The 18,839-nt window shown below is 44.4% G+C and overlaps 1 protein-coding gene across 1 annotated transcript in view; it reads right to left on the reverse strand.

Annotated features, from left to right (window-relative positions):
* The window catches only part of USP35 (ubiquitin specific peptidase 35), a 71,688-nt gene that overhangs the window by 45,357 nt on the left and 7,492 nt on the right, over positions 1-18,839 (reverse strand). The window contains exons 3-7 of the mRNA XM_068556803.1: positions 17,970-18,102; positions 16,261-16,390; positions 15,734-15,835; positions 14,148-14,306; positions 9,512-9,705 (exon numbers count right to left, since the gene is read on the reverse strand). Coding sequence (XP_068412904.1) covers positions 9,512-9,705; positions 14,148-14,306; positions 15,734-15,835; positions 16,261-16,390; positions 17,970-18,102 — 718 coding nt within the window. The remainder of the gene's footprint in view (positions 1-9,511; positions 9,706-14,147; positions 14,307-15,733; positions 15,836-16,260; positions 16,391-17,969; positions 18,103-18,839) is intronic.

The raw sequence follows: 18,839 nt of genomic DNA on the forward strand, positions 1-18,839 counted from the left end.
TGATTAAAATCTTCCAATAAACAAAAGTCCAGCACCAGATGGCTTCACTGGTGAATTCTATCAAACATTTAGAGAAAAGCTAACACCCATCCTTCCCAAACTCTTCCAAAATACTGCAGAGGAAGGAACACTCCTAAACTCATTGTATGAGGCCACCACCATCCTGATACCAAAACCAGACAAAGATACTACAAAAAAAGAAAATTACAGACCAATATCACTCATGAATATAGATGCAAAAATCCTCAACAAAATACTGGCAAACAGAATCCAACAACACATTAAAAAGATCGTACACCATGATCAAGTGGGATTTATCCCAGGGATGCAAGGATTCCTCAAGACAGATGTCACAGATGTCACAGAGACACAGATGTCGAGAACAAACATATGGACACCAAGGGAGAAAAGCGCCGGCGGCGGGGGGGTGTGTATGTGTGTTTGTGTGTGATGAATTGGGAGATTGTGACTGACATATATCCACTAATATGTATAAAATGGATAACTAATAAGAACTTGCTGTATAAAAAAATAAATTAAATAAAATTCAAAAAATAAAATAAAAGGGCTGTTGTGTCAAAAAAAAAAACAAAACTATGTTTACCAGTTACAGGGTGGGGGGCAGGGGGAGAGGAGGGATAAATTGGGAGATTGGGATTGACATATACACACTACTAAATATAAAATAGATAACTAGTAAGGCCCTACTGTATAGCACAGGGAACTCTACTCAATATTCTGTAATGATCTATATAAGAATCTAAAAAAGAGTGGATATATATACATGTATAAGTGATTCACTTTGCTATACAGCAGAACTAACACAACATTGTAAATCAACTATACTCCAATAAATATATAAAAAAACAAAAAACAACAACAAAAAAAGACTATCCACAGAGTGAAAAGGCAACCACAGAAGGCTCTGGGAAAAAATATTTGGAAAGATGGTGGAGTAGAAGGATGTGCACTCACCCCTTCTTGCAAGAGCACCAGCATCACAACTAACTGCTGAGCAACCGTCAACGGAAAAATGCTAGAACCTACCAAAAAAGATACCCTACCTCCAAAGACAAAGGAGAGACTACAGCGAGACGGTAGGCAGGGCTCAAGCGCAATAGAATCAAATCCCATACCCGCCAGGTGGGCAAGCCACAAACTGTTAAACAATTATACCACAGAAGTTCTCCCACTGGAGTGAGGTTCTGAGCCCTGTGTCAGGCTTCCCAGCCTGGAGGTCCAGCAATGAGAGGAGGACTCCCAAGAGAGTCCGGCTTTGAAGGTCAGCGGGATTGACTGCAGGACTTCCACACGACTGGAGGAAACAGAAACTCCACTCCTGGAGGGCACACACAGTCTTGTGTGCACCAGGACCCAGGGGAAAAAAGCAGTGACTCCATAAGAGACTGGGCCAGACCTACCTGCTAGTATTGGAGGGTCTCCTGCAGAGGTGAGGCGGGGAGCTGTGGCTCACTGCAGGGACAAAGACACTGGAAGCAGCAGTTCTGGGAAGTACTCATTGGCATGAGCCCTCCCAGAGGCCATGATTAGCCCCACCAAACAGCCTGTAGGCTCCAATGCTGGGTTGCCTCAGGCCAAACAACCAACAGCGAGGGAACACAACCTCACCGGGAACACAACCTCACCGTTCAGCAGACAAGTGGATTAAAGTTTTAAAGTTTTACTGAGCATGGCCCTCCCCACCAGATGGACAAGACCCAGCTCTACCCACCACTGGTCCCTCCGATCAGGAAGCTCGCATAAGCCTCTTATATAGCCTCATCCACCAGAGGACAGACAGTAGAAGCAAGAAGAACTACAATTCTGCAGCCTGCCGAACAAAAACCACAATCACAGAAAGTTACACAAAATGAAATGGCAGAGGACTATGTCCCAGATGAAGGAACGAGATAAAACCCCAGAAAAACAACTAAGTGAAGTGGAGATAGCCAAACTTTCAGAAAAAGAATTCAGAATAATGATAGTGAAGATGATCCAGGATCTCGGAGAAAGAATGGAGGCAAGGATCGGGAAGATGCAACAAATGTTCAACAAAGACCTATAAGAACTAAAGAACAAACAGAGATGAACAGTACAATAAATGAAATGAAAAATACACTAGAAGGAATCAATAGCAGAATAACTGAGGCAGAAGAACAAATAAGTGACCTGAAGACAGAATAGTGGAAATCACTGCCATGAAACAGAATAAAGAAAAAAGAATAGAAAGAAATGAAGACACTCTAAGAGACCTCTGGAACAACATTAAACGTACCAACATTCACATTATAGGGGTCCCAGAAGGAGAAGAGAGAGAGAAATGACCTGAGAAAACATTTGAAGAGATCATAGCTGAAAACTTCCCTAACAAGGGAAAGGAAACATTCACCCTAGTCAAGGAAGCGCAGAGAGTCCCAGGCAGGATAAACCCAAGGAGGAACATGCCAAGACACACAGTAATCAAACTGACAAAAATTAAAGACGAAAAAAATTTTTAAAAGCAACAAGGGAAAAACGACAAATAACATACAAGGGAACTCCCATAAGGTTATCGGCTGATTTCTCAGCAGAAACTCTGCCTACCAGAAAGAACTGGCCTTTCATCACTATTTAAAGTGATGAAAGGGAGGAACCTACAACCAAGAATACTCTACCCCGCAAGGCTCTCATTCAGATTTGATGGAGAAATCAAAAGCTTTAGACAAGCAAAAGCTAAGAGAATTCGGCACCATGAAACCAGCTTTGCAAGAAATGCTAAAGGAACTCCTCTAGGCGAGGAAGAGATCAGCAACTTGAAACAACCTTGTGGGCTTCCCTGGTGGAACAGTGGATAAGAATCCACCTGCCAATGCAGGGGACACAGGTTTGATCCCTGTTCTGGGAAGATCCCACATGCCGCGGAGCAACTAAGCCCATGCACCACAACTACTGAGCCTGCACTCTAGAGCTCACGCGCAACAACTACTGTAGTTGCTCCGCAACAAGAGAAGCCACCGCAATGAGAAGCCCGTGCACCACAACGAAGAGTAGCCCCCGCTCACCACAACTAGAGAAAGCCCACGTGCAGCAACAAAGACCCAACACAGCCAAAAATAAATAAATAAAATAAAAATTTAAAAAATTAAAAAAGAAACTTGTACACCTACAGACTGCTATATCAAAACCTCAAGGGAACAACAAACCCAAAACTACAGTAGATACACACAAAAACGAAAAAGCAACCCAAACACAACACTAAAGATGGTCATCAGACCACAAGAGAAGAGAACAAAAGAGGTAGAGAAGAAAAAAGACCTACAAAAACAAACCCAAAACAATTAACAAAATGGCAATAGGAACATACATATTGATAATTACCTTAACTGTAAATGGATTAAATACTCCAGCCAAAAGACGCAGGCTTGCTGAATGGATACAAAAACAAGACCCATATATATGCTGTCTACAAGAGACCCACTTCAGAGCTAGGGACACAGACAGACTGAAAGTGAGGGGATGGAAGAAGTTATTCCATGCAAGTCGAAATCAAAAGAAAGCTGGAGTAGCAATACTCATATCAGACAAAACAGACTTTAAAATAAAGACTGTTGTAACAAAGAAAAGACATAGAAGGACACTACATAATCATCAAGGGATCAATCCAAGAAGATATAACAACTGTAAATATATATGCACCCAACATAGGAGCACCTCAATATATAAGGCAAATACTAACAGCCATAAAGGGAGAAATCGACAGTAACACAATAATAGTGGAGGACTTTAACACCCCACTTTCATCAATGGACAGATCATCCAGACAGAAAATCAATAAGGAAACACAGGCCTTGAATGACACATTAGGCCAGATGAACTTAATTGATATTTATAGAGCATTCCATCCAAAAGCAGCAGAATATACACTTCTCAAGTGCACATGGAACATTCTCCAGGACTGACCACATGCTGGGCCACAAAGCAAGCTGTTGTAAATTTAAGAAAATTCAAATCATATCAAGCATCTTTTCCAACCACAATGCTATGAGACTAGAAATAAACTACAAGAAAAAAACTGTAAAAAACACAAACACGGGGAGGCTAAACAATATGCTACTAAACAACCAATGGATCACTGAATTAATCAAAGAAATAAAAAAATACATGTTGACAAATGAAAACAAAAACAAAATGATCCAAAATCTATGGGATGCAGCAAAAGCAGTTCTAAGAGAGAAGTTTATAGCAATACAATCTCTCCTCATGAAACAACAAAATCTCAAATAAACAACCTAAACTTACACCTCAAGCAACTAGAGAAAGAAAAACAAACAAAACCTATAGTAGAAGGAAAGAAATCATAAAGATCAGAGCGGAAATAAATGAAATAGAGACAAAACAACAGCAAAGATCAATGAAACTAAAACCTGGTGCTTTGAAAAGATAAACAAAATTGATAAACCTTAGCCAGACTCATCAAGAAAAAAAGGGAGAGGACTCAATTCAATAAAGTTAGAATGAAAAAGGAGAAGTTAAAACTGACACCACAGAAACACAAAGGATCACAAGAGACTACTACAAACAACTATATGCCAATAAAATGGACAACCTGGAAGAAATGGACAAATTCTTAGAAAGGTACAATCTCCCAAGACTGAACCAGAAAGAAATAGAAAATATTAACAGACCACTCACAAGCACTGAAATTGAAACTGTGATTAAAAGACTCCCAACAAACAAAAGTCCAGGACCTGATGGCTTCACAGGCGAATTCTATCAAACATTTAGAGAAGAGCTAACACCTTTCCTTCTGAAACTTTTCCAAAAAATTGCAGAGGAAGGAAAACTCCCGAACTCATTCTATGAGGCCACCATCACCCTGATACCAAAACCAGACAAAGATACTATAAAAAAAAAGAAAATTATAGGCCAATATCACTGATGAACATAGACACAAAAATCCTCAACAAAACACCAGCAATCCAAATCCAACAATACATTAAAAGGATCATACACCATGATCAAGTGGGATTTATCCCAGGGATGCAAGGATTTTTCGATATCTGCACATCAATCAGTGTGATACACCACATTAACAAATTGAAGAATAAAAACCATATGATCATCTCAACAGATGAAGAAAAAGCTTTTGACAAAATTCAGCACCCATTTATGATAAAAGCTCTCCAGAAAGTGGGCATAGAGGGAATCTACCTCAACATAATAAAGGCCATATACGACAAACCTACAGCTAACATCATACTCAATGGTGAAAAGCTGAAAGCATTTCATCTAAGATCAGGAACAAGACAAGGATGTCCACTCTCGCCACTTTTATTCAACACAGTTTTGGAAGTCCTAGCTACAGCAATCAGAGAAGAAAAAGAAATAAAAGGAATCCAAATTGGAAAAGAAGAAGTAAAACTATCACTGTCTGCAGATGACATGATACTATACATAGAAAATCCTAAAGATGCTACCAGAAAACTACTAAGCTCATCAATGAATTTGGTAAAGTTGCAGGTTACAAAATTAATATACAGAAATCTGTTGCATTTCTATACACTAACAATGAAAGATCAGAAAGAGAAATTCAAGAAACAATCCCATTTACCATCACATCAAAAAGAATAAAATACCTAGGAATAGACCTTTCCTCCTTATGTAGGAATAGACCTACATAAGGAGACAAAAGACCTGTACTCCAAAAACTATAAGATACTGATGAAAGAAACTGAAGATGACACAAACAGATGGAAAGATATACCATGTTCTTGGATTGGGAGAATCAATATTGGCAAAATGACTACATTACCCAAGGAAATCTATAGATTCAATGTAGATTGAATCAATTAATTTGATCAATAAATTAATCCCTATTAAATTACCAATGGCATTTTTCACAGAACTAGAACAAAAAATCTTAAAATTTGTATGGAGACACAAAAGACCCAGAATAGCCAAAGCAATCAGAAAAACAAAAAAGGAGCTGAAGGAATCAGGCTCCCTAACTTCAGACTATACTACAAAGCTACTGTCATCAAAACCGCATGGTACTGACACAAAAACAGACACATAGATCAAAAGCCCAGAAATGACACGCACCTATGGTCAATTAATGTGCTATAAAGGAGGAAAGACTATACAATGGTGGAAAGACAGTCTCTTCAACAAATGGTGCTGGGGGGACTTCCCTGGTGGCGCAGTGGTTAAGAATCCACCTGCCAATGCAGGGGACACGGGTTTGATCCCTGGTCCGGGAAGATCCCACATGCCGCGGAGCAACTAAGCCCATGCGCCACAACTACTGAGCCTGCGCTCTGGAACCCACGAGCCACAACTACTGAGCCTGCCTGCTGCAACTACTGAAGTCCATGTGCCTAGGGCCCGTGCTCTGCAACAAGAGAAGCCACCTCAATGAGACGCCAGCGCACCACAACAAAGAGTAGCCCCCGCTCACCACAACTAGAGAAAGCCCACACACAGCAGCAAAGACCCAACACAGCCAAAAATAAAAAAATAAAAAAACCAAATGGTGCTGGGAAAACCGGACAGCTACATGTAAAAAAATGAAATTAGATCATTTTTTAACACCATACACAAAAATAAGCTCAAAATAGATTAAAGACATAAATGTGAGACTGGACACTATAAAACTCTTAGAGGAAAACACAGGCAGAACATTCGCTGACATAAATCACAGCAATATTTTTTTCAATCCATCTCCCAGGGTAATAGAAATAAAAACAAAAATTTAAAAATGGGGCCTAATTAAATTCAAAAGCTTTTGCACAGCAAAGGAAACAATAAACAAAACGAAAAGACAACCCACAGATTGGGAGAAAATGTTTGCAAATCATGTGACTGGCAAGGGATTAGTCTCCAAAATTTACAAACAGCTCATGCAGCTTAATATCATCAAAACAAACAACCCAATCAAAAAATGGGCATAAGACCTAAATAGACATTTCTCCAAAGAAGACATACAGATGGCCAAGAGGCACATGAAAAGATGTTCAACATCACTAATTATTAGAGGAATGCAAATCAAAACTACAATGAGATATCACCTCACACCAGTCAAAATGACTATCATCAAAAATCCACAAACAATAAATGCTGGAGAGGGTGTGGAGAGAAGGCAACCCTACTACACTGTTGGTGGGAATGTAAATTGGTACAGCTACTATGGAGAACAGTATGGAGGTTCCTTAAAAACTAAAAATAGAGCTACCATATGATCCTGTAATTGCACTTCTGGGTATATATCTGGAGAAAAACATGGTCATGGTCCAAAAGGATACATGCACCCCAATGTTCACTGCAACACTGTTTACAACAGCCAAGACATGGAACCAACCTAAATGTCCATCGACAGAGGAATGGATAAAGATGTGGCACGTATATACAACGGAATATTAGCCATTAAAAAGAATGAAATAATGCCATTTGCAGCAATAAGGATGGACTTAGATATTGTCATACTGAGTGAAGTAAGTCAGACAGAGAAAGACAAGTATCATATGATATCGCTTATATGTGGAATCTAAAAAGAAATGATACAAATCAACTCATTTACAAAACAGAAACAGACTCACAGACTCAGAGAAGGAACTTATGGTTACCAGGTGGGAAGGGTGGGGGGAACAGATAGTTAGGGAGTTTGGGATTGACATGTACACACTGCTACATTTAAAATGGATAACCAACAAGGATCTACTGCATAGCACAGGGAACTCTGCTCAATATTATGTACAACCTAAATGGGAAAACAATTTGAAAAAGAATAGATACATGTATATGTATAACTGAATCACTTTGCTGTACACCTGAAACTATCACAATATTGTTAACCAACTATATTCCAATATAAAATAAAAAGTTAAAAAAAATTTGCAAATCATGTATGTGATATGGGATTAATATTCAGAATATACAAAAGGACTCCTCAAACTCAACAACAAAAAACAAACAACCTGATTCAAAACTAGGTAATGGGGCTTCCCTGGTGGCGCAGTGGTTAAGAGTCCACCTGCCAATGCAGGGGACACGGGTTCGGACCCTGGTCTGGGAAGATCCCACATGCCGCAGAGCAACTAGACCCGTGAGCCACAACTACTGAGCCTGCGCATCTGGAGCTTGTGCTCCGCAACAAGAGAGGCCGCGACAGTGAGAGGCCAGCGCACCGCGATGAAGAGTGGTCCCCGCTCGCCTTAACTAGAGGAAGCCCTCGCACAGAAACGAAGACCCAACACAGCCAAAAAAAATAAATAAATAAAATATAAATAAATAAATAAATAATTAAAAAAAAAAAAAAAACTAGGTAATGGATTTAAACAGACCTTTTGCCAAAGAAGACATACAAATGGCCAATAAGCACATAAAAAGATGCTCAACATCACTAATCATTAGGGAACTGCAAATTAAAAACTATCATGAGATACCACCTCACACCCATTAGGATGACTATTATCAAAAAAACAGAAAAGAAGTGTTGGGAGGATGTAGAGAAATCCCAACCCTTGTGCACTGTTGGTGAGAATGTAAACTGGTGCTGCCAGTGTGGAAAACGATATGGAGGTTCCTCAAAAAAAACTAAAAAACAGAACTACCATATCACCAAGCAATTCCACTTCTGGGTATGTAACCGAAAGAATCAGAAGCAGGGTCTCGAAGAGATATTTGTACTCCCATGTTCATAGTGGCATTATTCACAACAGCTAAAACATGGAAGCAACCCAGGTGTCTGTCACTCTACCAATGGACAGATTACCAAAATGTGGTTTATACACACAATGGAATATTATCCAGCCTTACAAAAGGAAAGAAATTCTGAAATATGCTACAATATGGATGAACCCTGAGGACATTTGCTAAGTGAAATAAGCCAATCACAAAAAGACAAATACTGTACGATTTCACTTATATGAGGTACTTAAAGTAGAGACAAAATCAGAGAGACAAAACATATAACGGTGGTAGTCAAAGGCTGTGGGGAAGGAAGAATGAGAATATGGGAAGTTAGTGTTTAATAGGCACAGTTTCAGATTTACAAAATGAAAAGTGTTATAGGGATGGATGGTGGTGACGGTTGCACAGCAATGTGAATGTACTAATAAGCAAGCCATAAGTTAGATAGGTAGCCATTGATGATAAAGATTTTGTTTTAGTAAAAGGGGGCATCTAACGCCAGGGTGAGTGGAAGTCCTACTGTGGAAGACACTATCCACCCCCACGGACTCTAGCAGAAAAGTCAGTGATGTCGACCAACCCAGAGCAGACTCCCTTCCCACTGCAGCTGAGCCCCTGAATCCCCATCTCAAGTTCCCATCCGGTCTTGACCTACTGCCTTGGCAATGGCCTGGAGCCCTCTGGGAACTCTCACCTGCCCTTCACATACCCATAGACCTCAGGGAATTATGCCGATAACACAAAGCAGGACCCACCCTCTCCAACCCCTACCTCACCCCCCGCACACCAGGGAGCCCAGAGGAGAGAAGCAGGGGCAGACAGGGAATTCAAAAGCAGCACCTACTCGGAAGCCATGAACAAGGCCTGAAGGATGCTGTTCACATAGCACGTGTTGCCCAGATTGATTAAACCAATCTTGCCAGTGTCTGACTTGGCCATGAGCCGGGGGTAGAAGCCAGCCAGCTCACTCTTCTGCGAGGTCCAGGCATCCTGCCCCAGCAGCTGCTTGATTCGGTCCTCATTGGGAACATGGAGGTCCTGAGGGGGAAACAAGCCAGCAGGACAGTGGGCACCAGGTTTAGCTCTAAAAATATCACCTCCTCTGGGAAGCCTTCTTGGACTACAGCCTACTACACACCTGCCCAAGCATACCATACCACCCCAAAAATGTCCTAGACATGTGTGAGAACACCCCCTTGCTTTCAAACATGTTCTAGGTTTTCATCTTGACGTGTGGGCCTTCTACATGATCTTTCATGCCACAACTGCCTTAAGAAAGGGGTAAAATCCCCACCGTGTAGATGAAAAAACTAAGACCCAGATACAGAAAGAATTTTCTTAGAGGCAATAAGCGAGGAATCTACTATATGTTAGATGAGCCCAGGATGTGACAGACTGTAAGCAATGACAACACTGGCCCACTGGCCCAATCCAGCAGTGTCGAGATCTCAACCCTGGTCCTGACTCTTGTCCTCACAGCTCTCTGGCTGTGGTCAGTGAGTCTCTCTGACTCAGTCAGTTAACCTCCCTGGACCTCAGTTTGCTCATCTGTCAAGTGAGGATACTCCTACCTTATATCAGTTTGGCACTCTATACTTACACAGTGCTTGCTCCTGTTTTCACCTCCTCTACTTTAAAGTTTGTGGAGTCAGCTTTTTTGAATTAGTAACCCCTTACCCCAACCCCAAACTTGATCCTACAGTCAGGACGGGGGAGGATGGGAGGATCCTGGGGGTCTGAGGTATGGGTCCTTGGTCACAGGCTCGGGGATTAGCATGCTTTCCCACTCGTTTTCCTTTTTCACATTAAACAGCTGCACTGAAAGAATATTACCAAGCACTGGTTCTAATAATGACATATTTTAAAGAAAAACACCTAAGCATAATGCAGTATTACTTAGCAGATTTAAGCGATATTCATAACAGTTCCTCTAGCCCCATTCTCGTTTCCAGATCCTGAGCACAGTTCCTAGATTTGTCCAAGGCCCTTGAGCTTCAGACCAGCTTACAACGAAAGCCCTCATCGCTGCAGAAGGTCTGGCTCAAGCAGTCGTTTAACACGTCTGCTCACTCATTTCCCAGGATCGTTTATCAGATAATTTATCAGATTAGTCAGTCACCTCTCACAGATGATAAAAAATATAGTAGCTGTCTGAGGCAAGATAAGAAGATAAGGGCTCAGTATCTTCTCTCTTAGTCCCTTCTTTTTTCTTCCTATTATCCCCTATCCAATCCCCACCCCACACACAACGTGAACAAATAGGGACAAAAAGACAGAACCGGTATAAAATAGATAACTAATAAGAACCTGCTGTATATATAAAAAAATTAAATTTAATTTAAAAAAAAAAGAATCAAAGCTAAAAAAAAAATGACAGAACCAACACCCCACCCCCCAACACAAGCACACAAGATGCAAAAATATGCACACTAGAAAAAAAAAAATCAAATGCTTTTTCCCAAAGAAGGTAACTCTGTACTCTTAGGAGAATAAAGAGAACAAAACAAAAACTTTCAAAAACCTTTCAAGCTCCTCATGTTACTGGAAATCTACATACCATGTAGCCCCCTCAGCAAGAACCACAGCTCCCAGAGAAACTGCCATGACTTAGTACAACTGCCTAAGTGAGAGAACTTTCCAGAATTTATAAAGGAGCTTGTATACAAAGGATGTACTCCTATAACACATATGAAAGAATTTTATAAACAATAAAACCCCATGAATAATTTGCTGCCTTGCCTCTCAAACTGGCTTGTAGCAAGGGGTAGTCAAAGCCATAGGACAAACGTCACACATCTTCCTAGAGCTATATTCACTAATATTCAAGGAAGAAAAATGTTTAAATTAAAACAAATGTTTATGATTATGAAGTATATACTTGAATCTTTGAGATAAAATGAGATTTTAGAGAAACTCTGAGCTTGTGTCAGGCTGCTTGGGGTAAGTTCCCTCCTCTGAGGTCAAGTACTTCAGAAGAAACGTTTGAGAAGCCCAGATCTGCTGGACCAAGCAGTCACGCAGCCTGGTTTTCACCACCTTCTACTCTGCCTATCTTTCTGATCTTCCCTCCCCTCCACCACACTTTACCACCAAACAGTACTTGCACATTCCTGCTCCCACACCTTACCCACTGACCTGTCTGGGGGCCTCCTCTTGCCGGTCCCTATCCCTCAAGGTCTAACTCCTATATCCCCTCTCCAGAAGACTTTCCAGAATCTTCTTAAGTGGGGGTCCCACACTATCTATACCTGTCTTATAGAGCCTAACTCCCTACACCTAGTTGTATAAGTATTTGCAGACTCACCTTGCCTGCTGGATCAGACCATAGCCTCTAATGTGCAAAGCCTGGATCTCACTCAGCGTAGGTTTCCCCTGGTGCCCAGGGCAGGGCCGTGCTCCCTCCTCTTTGTGCACATCTCCATGATACCATACTTCACACTACAGTCCTGTTCATTCACTCAGACATTTATTAGACACAGAGATCAAAATGACATGGTCCCTGCCCATCAGAAGCTCACAGTAACAGTCACTTCCAACAGGTTTAAGTCCTGTCTTCTCTGCTCAACCACCTCCAGTGCCAGGGAGCTCATGATCTAGCAAGGCAGCTACTTCTATTGTTAGTTAGCTCTGACTGTTTTAAAAAAAAAAAAAAAAAAATCTCTTTCTCACATTAAGTTGGAAAAACTAAGAAAATCCAAGTAAATGCCAGAGGTTTTGTTTGTTGTATCTACCAACTCTCACTCATGGTGGATTGTTCCCTTATGTGTTTTGTAATCTGGGTATTATAAACTCATCTTTAGTAGAATTTTATCTCTGTGGCTTGAAAGCAGTTTCATTTCTGTTTCTATTAGGCAATCCTTGGGTATTACAAGTTTATGACTACTTTCAATGAGCTTAGGGTGCTACAACACCAAAGAAGATAAGAATTTGAACCCCTAAACCCACATGAGAGCCGTCCAATAATGACAGTTTCTTTTTTCCCAATCCAGAGCCCAGACCAAGCCAGAGAACCTTCCTTGATGTCTACTTGGAACCATGTGTATTTTTTCTAGAACACCCTTTTGCTAATGGTAAAGCCTTTCTTGGGTCCTGATTTACATGGGTCTCTCAGTGCTAATTCCCTTCTGGGGGCAGACCCTAAGCCTTAACTCCTGTCCCCACTGGCTCAAGCCTCTTGGGGTTTGAGGTTGGCCATCTCACCCACCGCCCTTCCCCAGCCAGGGCAAAAGAGTATCACCTCTCATTTACCATTCTGGAATTTGGTTTTCTCTTCCTTTTTGGCCCCTGGGGATTCCTCCTGGCTCTCTTGCAAGCTCAGCTATGTACTTAAAAAGACATCTGTTACATTTTAACAAGCATTTCTAGGTGTTTTGTAATGGGACACTTCTCAGGTTACCTATCTGCTCTGTTACAGAAATGGAAGGCAGATCAGAGGTTCTAAAAGGGCCACCACTTACCTGGATGTCTTTCACCCACACTTGGACCTGCCCTCTGTATCAAGCAATGGGAAAGGGCTCAGCAACCCTCAGCCCTGGCTGCATCTCCCACTACCTCCGTGACTGCATAAGACACCAAACCTCTCCAAGTCTCATTCTGCTCATCTTTGAAACTGAAATAACAATAGTACCTGCCTCACAGGTTTCTAGTGAGCAACAGAAGACAAAATATATGGGAAGACACTGCCAAGTGTGACTCTAGCTACAAATGTTATTGTCCTAGCAACCCAGCAAGCCCGGTTCAGAAGCCCTTTCTTCCTTGCAGCCTCCTCCTCTAACTGGAGATCTTTCCCTCCTCTGCCTCCTCACCGCTCTCAGGCTGACCCTCATTTCATAAGCTGCTTAGATCACAGTTATGGGTAAACACGTCAGTCACCCCTCTACGCTGTGAGCTCCTCAAAGGGAGGAGACATGGTCTGCCTCATGCCTGTGTCCCCAGTTCCCAGCCTGGGCCTGGCACAGAGTAGGGCATAAGTCTTGTGAACAATTGTAAACCATCTCTGCTCTGGAATGCTCAGTCTAAGAGGAGACAGACATACAGACAGTGACAATGTGTGACTGAGGGATACACTAGGGCTGTGGAAGCTCAGAGAGGCCATGACCCAGCTGAGGGGCACAGTGCGGGGGGGTGTAACTTAGAGTTATCAGGGAAGGCTTCCTGAGGGAGAAACACTTGAGCAGAGTCTTCAGGAAGAAGGCTTGGTAGAAATAAGAGCTATCCAGGCAGAACAAGAGAGGAGTTTAAGTTCGAGAGATCGGCATATGCAAAGGCTCAGAACAATCGAGAGAGGAAGACCCATCTGGGGAAATGGCAGGTGGCTCGGTGTGCCTGAAGCACAGGATAGGCTGGGGGAGGTAATGGGAGACAGCCAGGGACCAAAGGATAGAGGGCTGCCACTAACCTGTGGTGTGGCCTTGAGCAAAGCCCAAATCGGCACACCCTCCTCAGAGCAGGGCGCAGGAGCAGTGGGGACTGTCACTCACCTTGATGGCTTCCATGACGGGTTCGTACAGATCCGGGAAGCCCGGGAACCTGAACACCATGCAGTGGACCAGCTCCGCCAGCTGTTCCAGGCAGCTGGTCCCCGAGTTGGAGTCCTCCTTGACCAGAGAGGCCACCATTGGGGGGATGTGAGGGAGGAGCTGTGAGAGCAGAGCGGGGTTAGTCAGCACCAGTTTACCCACCTGAGACACAGGATGGTGGTCAGTGCTGGAAGCACCCAGAGCTCCTTGAAGCAAGGAGGTTCGCCCACCTGACCACTGTGCCCCTTACCTGCATGGGGCTCTGAGCTCTGCAGGCAGGTGACTCTCTTTACAAGATACATGACCTTGGATACTCTTCCTCAGTCTCTTCATCTGTTTAATGGGACAAATAATTCCCTCCTCACAGCTAAGGGGAGGCCTGAGCCTGAGCCCCAGCTATTAAGTATCAGCCAACCAACCTGCCTGAAGAGCCTGAAGGTCTGAGTGACCAGGGCTATTCTGTCACCCAGGAGTGATGCTGGGGCCACAATGTGGTCAGCTGGTGGCAGCTCTGACAGAACATGAGCAGCAGCAAATGTTTATATGTCAAGCACTCACAGTGACATGTGGCAATTACTATCCCCATCTTATAGAGAAGAAATTAAAGTTAGAGAGGTTATGTAATTTGCCAAGGATTTCACCATGGGTTCTGGGAGAAGCTGGTGTCTGAGCCAGGTCTGTCTGAACTCAAAGTCCATTTCTTTCCTCTGTGCTACAGTGTTAACTTTCAAACCCACAGGGGAGCTACACCATAGTGTCCCAGGGACGGAAGAGTCAGGCCACAGAAACTGGGAGCAGGGGAGCTCAGGAGAAGGATGAAAAGAAATAAATATCTATCAAGTCCCTAGAATATGGCAGGCTCTTGATAAATGTCACCTCATCTAATCCTGTCCCACCAACCCAGGCCCTGAGAGGTAAATGCCTGGCCCGAGGTCACCTCATCTAGTAAATGACAGAGCTGGGACTCTACCCCACATAACCCCAATCCCTGGTTCTGTGCTTTTCCCACTGCACAAATCAGGAAGCATAAAGTTTCTGCAGTGACCAAGGACCATGAGAAGCTAGGAAGGACACCGGATCAGGAGTCAGACCAACCCAGCTGGAATCTTCCTTGTACCGCTCACCAGCTGTTACCTGGGACATGCAACCTAATCTCTCCAAACTGCAGTTTCTTCAGCTGAAAAATGGGGAAAATGATAGAACCTCCCTTTGGGGCTACTCCGGGAGTAAAATGAATGAACATGTGGACTGTCTTTAGCACTGTGCCTGCCACACAGCTGGCACCCAAGTAACACAGCTGCCATCATTCTAGGCCTGTCACTCTACTCGGGGCCCATGGGGAGGTCACACCCATTCTTTGGCCTCAGTTTTCTATCTGTAAAATTGGGTCTCAAGTCTCCTCCAGTCCTAACGTCCAGGACTTGGAGGTCTTGGGCTTCAAGCCCCAACCCCTTAAGCCCCAACAGAGACAGCATGTCTGGCCTCCAGCCAGACCCGTGGAGGATGCAGGACCGGCCATCCTCGGGGCAACACGCAGGGGCCCTTACCAGGTGGAAGGCCTCATGGGAGTGCTGGAAGGTCAGGAGCATGTACTTGAGGACAGACAAGGCGGCTCCCCGGACAATGGGATACAGAAGCTTGGAGAAAACCTGGAAGAAAGCCTCTGGTCAGGAGTTCCCCAGGCCTGGGCCACCCAAGGCCAAGTGTAGCCATAGGCCTGAAAGGGGGCCAGAGATGCCAGAGTTAAAGCAGCAGACCCATGTGGGAGTAAGAACACGGAGGTGCTCACAGACCTGGGTGGATGGATGGGTGGTGAGACAGCAAGACAGTTAGATATCTGATGGATGGAAGGATGGACGGACAAAAGTGACAGACACACACACTTGAATGAAGAGTCAGAAGAATGAATGAGGGAAACCTGAAGCCCAGAGACAAGTGGAAACCTGAAGCCCAGAGAGAAGCAGTGAATTGTCCCAGGTCACAGCGAGCTTCGGTGGGAGCCCACGTGCATTGCCCCTGGCAAGAGACTAGCAGGAAAGGCCAGAAGCCGGGGCTAGGACAGGGGCCCACCAACCTTCTCAATTTTGGCGAGTGACACCTCGATCAAGATGCTGAACTTCTTAACAGCGGCCAGGCCTTTCAGCAGTGCAATGATCCACTTGTCAATGTTCTTCCCCAGGGGCCAGGACACCCAGTCGATCATCCTGGTGAGGGGAGTGACAGTGACACAAGGACCGGGGAGGCCCAAATGCCTGGGAGGGGGCAGCCCAGGGACCAGCCATAATGACCTGAGATCCCCCCACACTGACTCACACCTACACAGGGCAGCCCTGGGATCCGTGGGATGAACAGGACACCTCTGGGAACTGCAAATATGCCCAGCACAGGCACCTGGCAGAGACTGGGGCTCCCAGCCCAGCAGAAGGGGAACCAGGCCCTCTCAGTACCCCAAACCTCACCCCATACACAGTGAGTTGCAGTGGCAGAACAGGGCTTTTGGCTGCCTCTGTCTGGACTGTGGGGCCCAGTGGCAGGAGGAGTAGGCTGGAAGCCCCCAGGCTGGAAGCTCTGGCTCCAGCAAACCCTTGCTTGTGACCTGGAGCAAGTCAGTTACTCTCTCTAGCCTCAGTTTCTTCCTCTGTCAAATGGGGATAATACCTACCTCACAGGTTTGTTATATGAGTTAAAAGAGATAACAACAGCTAACATTTATGTCATATTCACTCTGTACCAAGCACTGCTCCATCTGCCTTACATGTATTAACCCTTCTGACCCCCTCAGGATAATGCCTGCATGCACTGAGCATGAAGCTGCCACACAGTAATTGCTCAGGAAAACGTCACTAGTATCATTATTTTTATATTCAGTAGACTAGGCTATAAAGAGAACAATAGAGAGCAAAGGAAATAGTAGTAATTATGGTAATAATAGCTACCATCACACTGTTCTATGCACTATACATGGAATATCTCATTTTATCTAATTCAATCCTCACAACAAACCTGTAAGATGAGTTCAATTATACTACAAATTATGGATGAGGAAGCTGAGGCATAGAGGGGTTGAGTAACTTGCCCAGAGTCACACAGGCAAGAAGTGGGAGAGCCAGGATTTGAACTCAGGCAGCTTATCTCTAGAGCCTACACTCTTACCTACTGAAGACAAGGAATCCAGGAAGGCCCAATGGAGACAGTGGATCTGCACACTTATATGGAAAGAATGGCAGGGGGAGGGGGGATGCCAGGTGGATGGGGTCTGCAGAGCCAAAGGCCTGCAGGCAGGAGAGTAGGTGTCATATTCGGGGATCACTGGCCAGGCAGATGTGGCTAGATCACAGGTGCAATGATGTTCAAATGAGGTGGGGGATGTGCAAGAGCTCTGTGAGCTGAAAAGCACCCAAACTCTGTTTATCATACTTGCCAAACTCAGAAAGCACTTCATTAAAGTAATTTTACCTCCTATCATTGACCCTGTGGAAACCTGACAACTTCTTATACCACCTCTGCTATTACAGAAGGGAGAACTGAAGCTCAGAGAGTTCACTGACTTGTCCAGGGTCACAGAGTTGGTACCCAGCCTGAGAGCATCACTAGGGCAAGGCTCTCTGTGTCTTACACATCCAGCCTGGGGCCAGGCGCAGGAAGGGCTCAAAGAAGGATGGATGAATGAACAAGCGTGAGGGCCTGGGCCCTCTGACACTATATCTAACCCAGCAATCCCACCCAGTGGAAGGGGCTTCTGGGGGAGAGAGAGACCTGACCACCACTCGTCCCTCAGCCCACCTGCTGATGGCAGTCAGCATCTGGGAGTCGGTCACACTGTCATCATTGCTGAGGTTCCGGACGACACCATCCATGAGCTCCAATGGGAGGTGCTGGACCACACTGGCCAGGGCGCTAGATGGTGGCTCTTCCTCTGGAACAGGTGCCAGGGCTGAGCTTTGCAGGACAAGTGGACCCCACACCTCCCCTATCACCCCATGTCCTTCATGCTGCCAAGGAACTAGGGAGCCTCTGCAAAGAGCACATCAGGGCCACCTGCTCACCTCCTATAGCATCCCAGCCTCTGATCTCATCTTAGCTCATTCACTCAACAAACCTTCACTGGCACTGCTTTGGCCCTGTGCTGGGCAAAGAAAAAAGCACTAACCCCCAGCTGTGCATGTATAGGCAAGGCCCTTAGATGGGGTAACACTGGAGCTGGCAAGAACAGGTAGGAGGGCTATGTGACTCGGCGGGAGGGAGGACATTCCAGGTGGAACCCAACAGAGATGAAAAAAAAATTTAGTTATCAAAATTTGTTGTCCAGTTGTATAAAGACCTAGGTCCTTATACACTTGGCCTTGGTTCTTCCTCCTGCCAGGTGCATTCCCTTCCTTTCCCCTGAACAGCCCCATAATCAGGGAAGGCACAGATTTTATTTCAGTCATTTAAACTACAGTCCAATTTCCACAGTTGTCAACGGGGGGCCAAGATTTACAACTCAGTTGACACATATAGGTTCTATCACGTCTCCAGACCTTACCCTCTGCCTGCCCTGAGTACCTTACCCCTGCTGCCTGATGCTGCCCAGCTCTCAAGGCCTGACTCAAAAGTCATCACTTCTACGAAACCCACCTGACCCAAAGGGCATGATGACCACCCCACATCCTG

This window comes from Eschrichtius robustus, chromosome 11, assembly GCF_028021215.1.
Source record: "Eschrichtius robustus isolate mEscRob2 chromosome 11, mEscRob2.pri, whole genome shotgun sequence".
Classification (NCBI taxonomy): Eukaryota; Metazoa; Chordata; class Mammalia; order Artiodactyla; family Eschrichtiidae; genus Eschrichtius; species Eschrichtius robustus.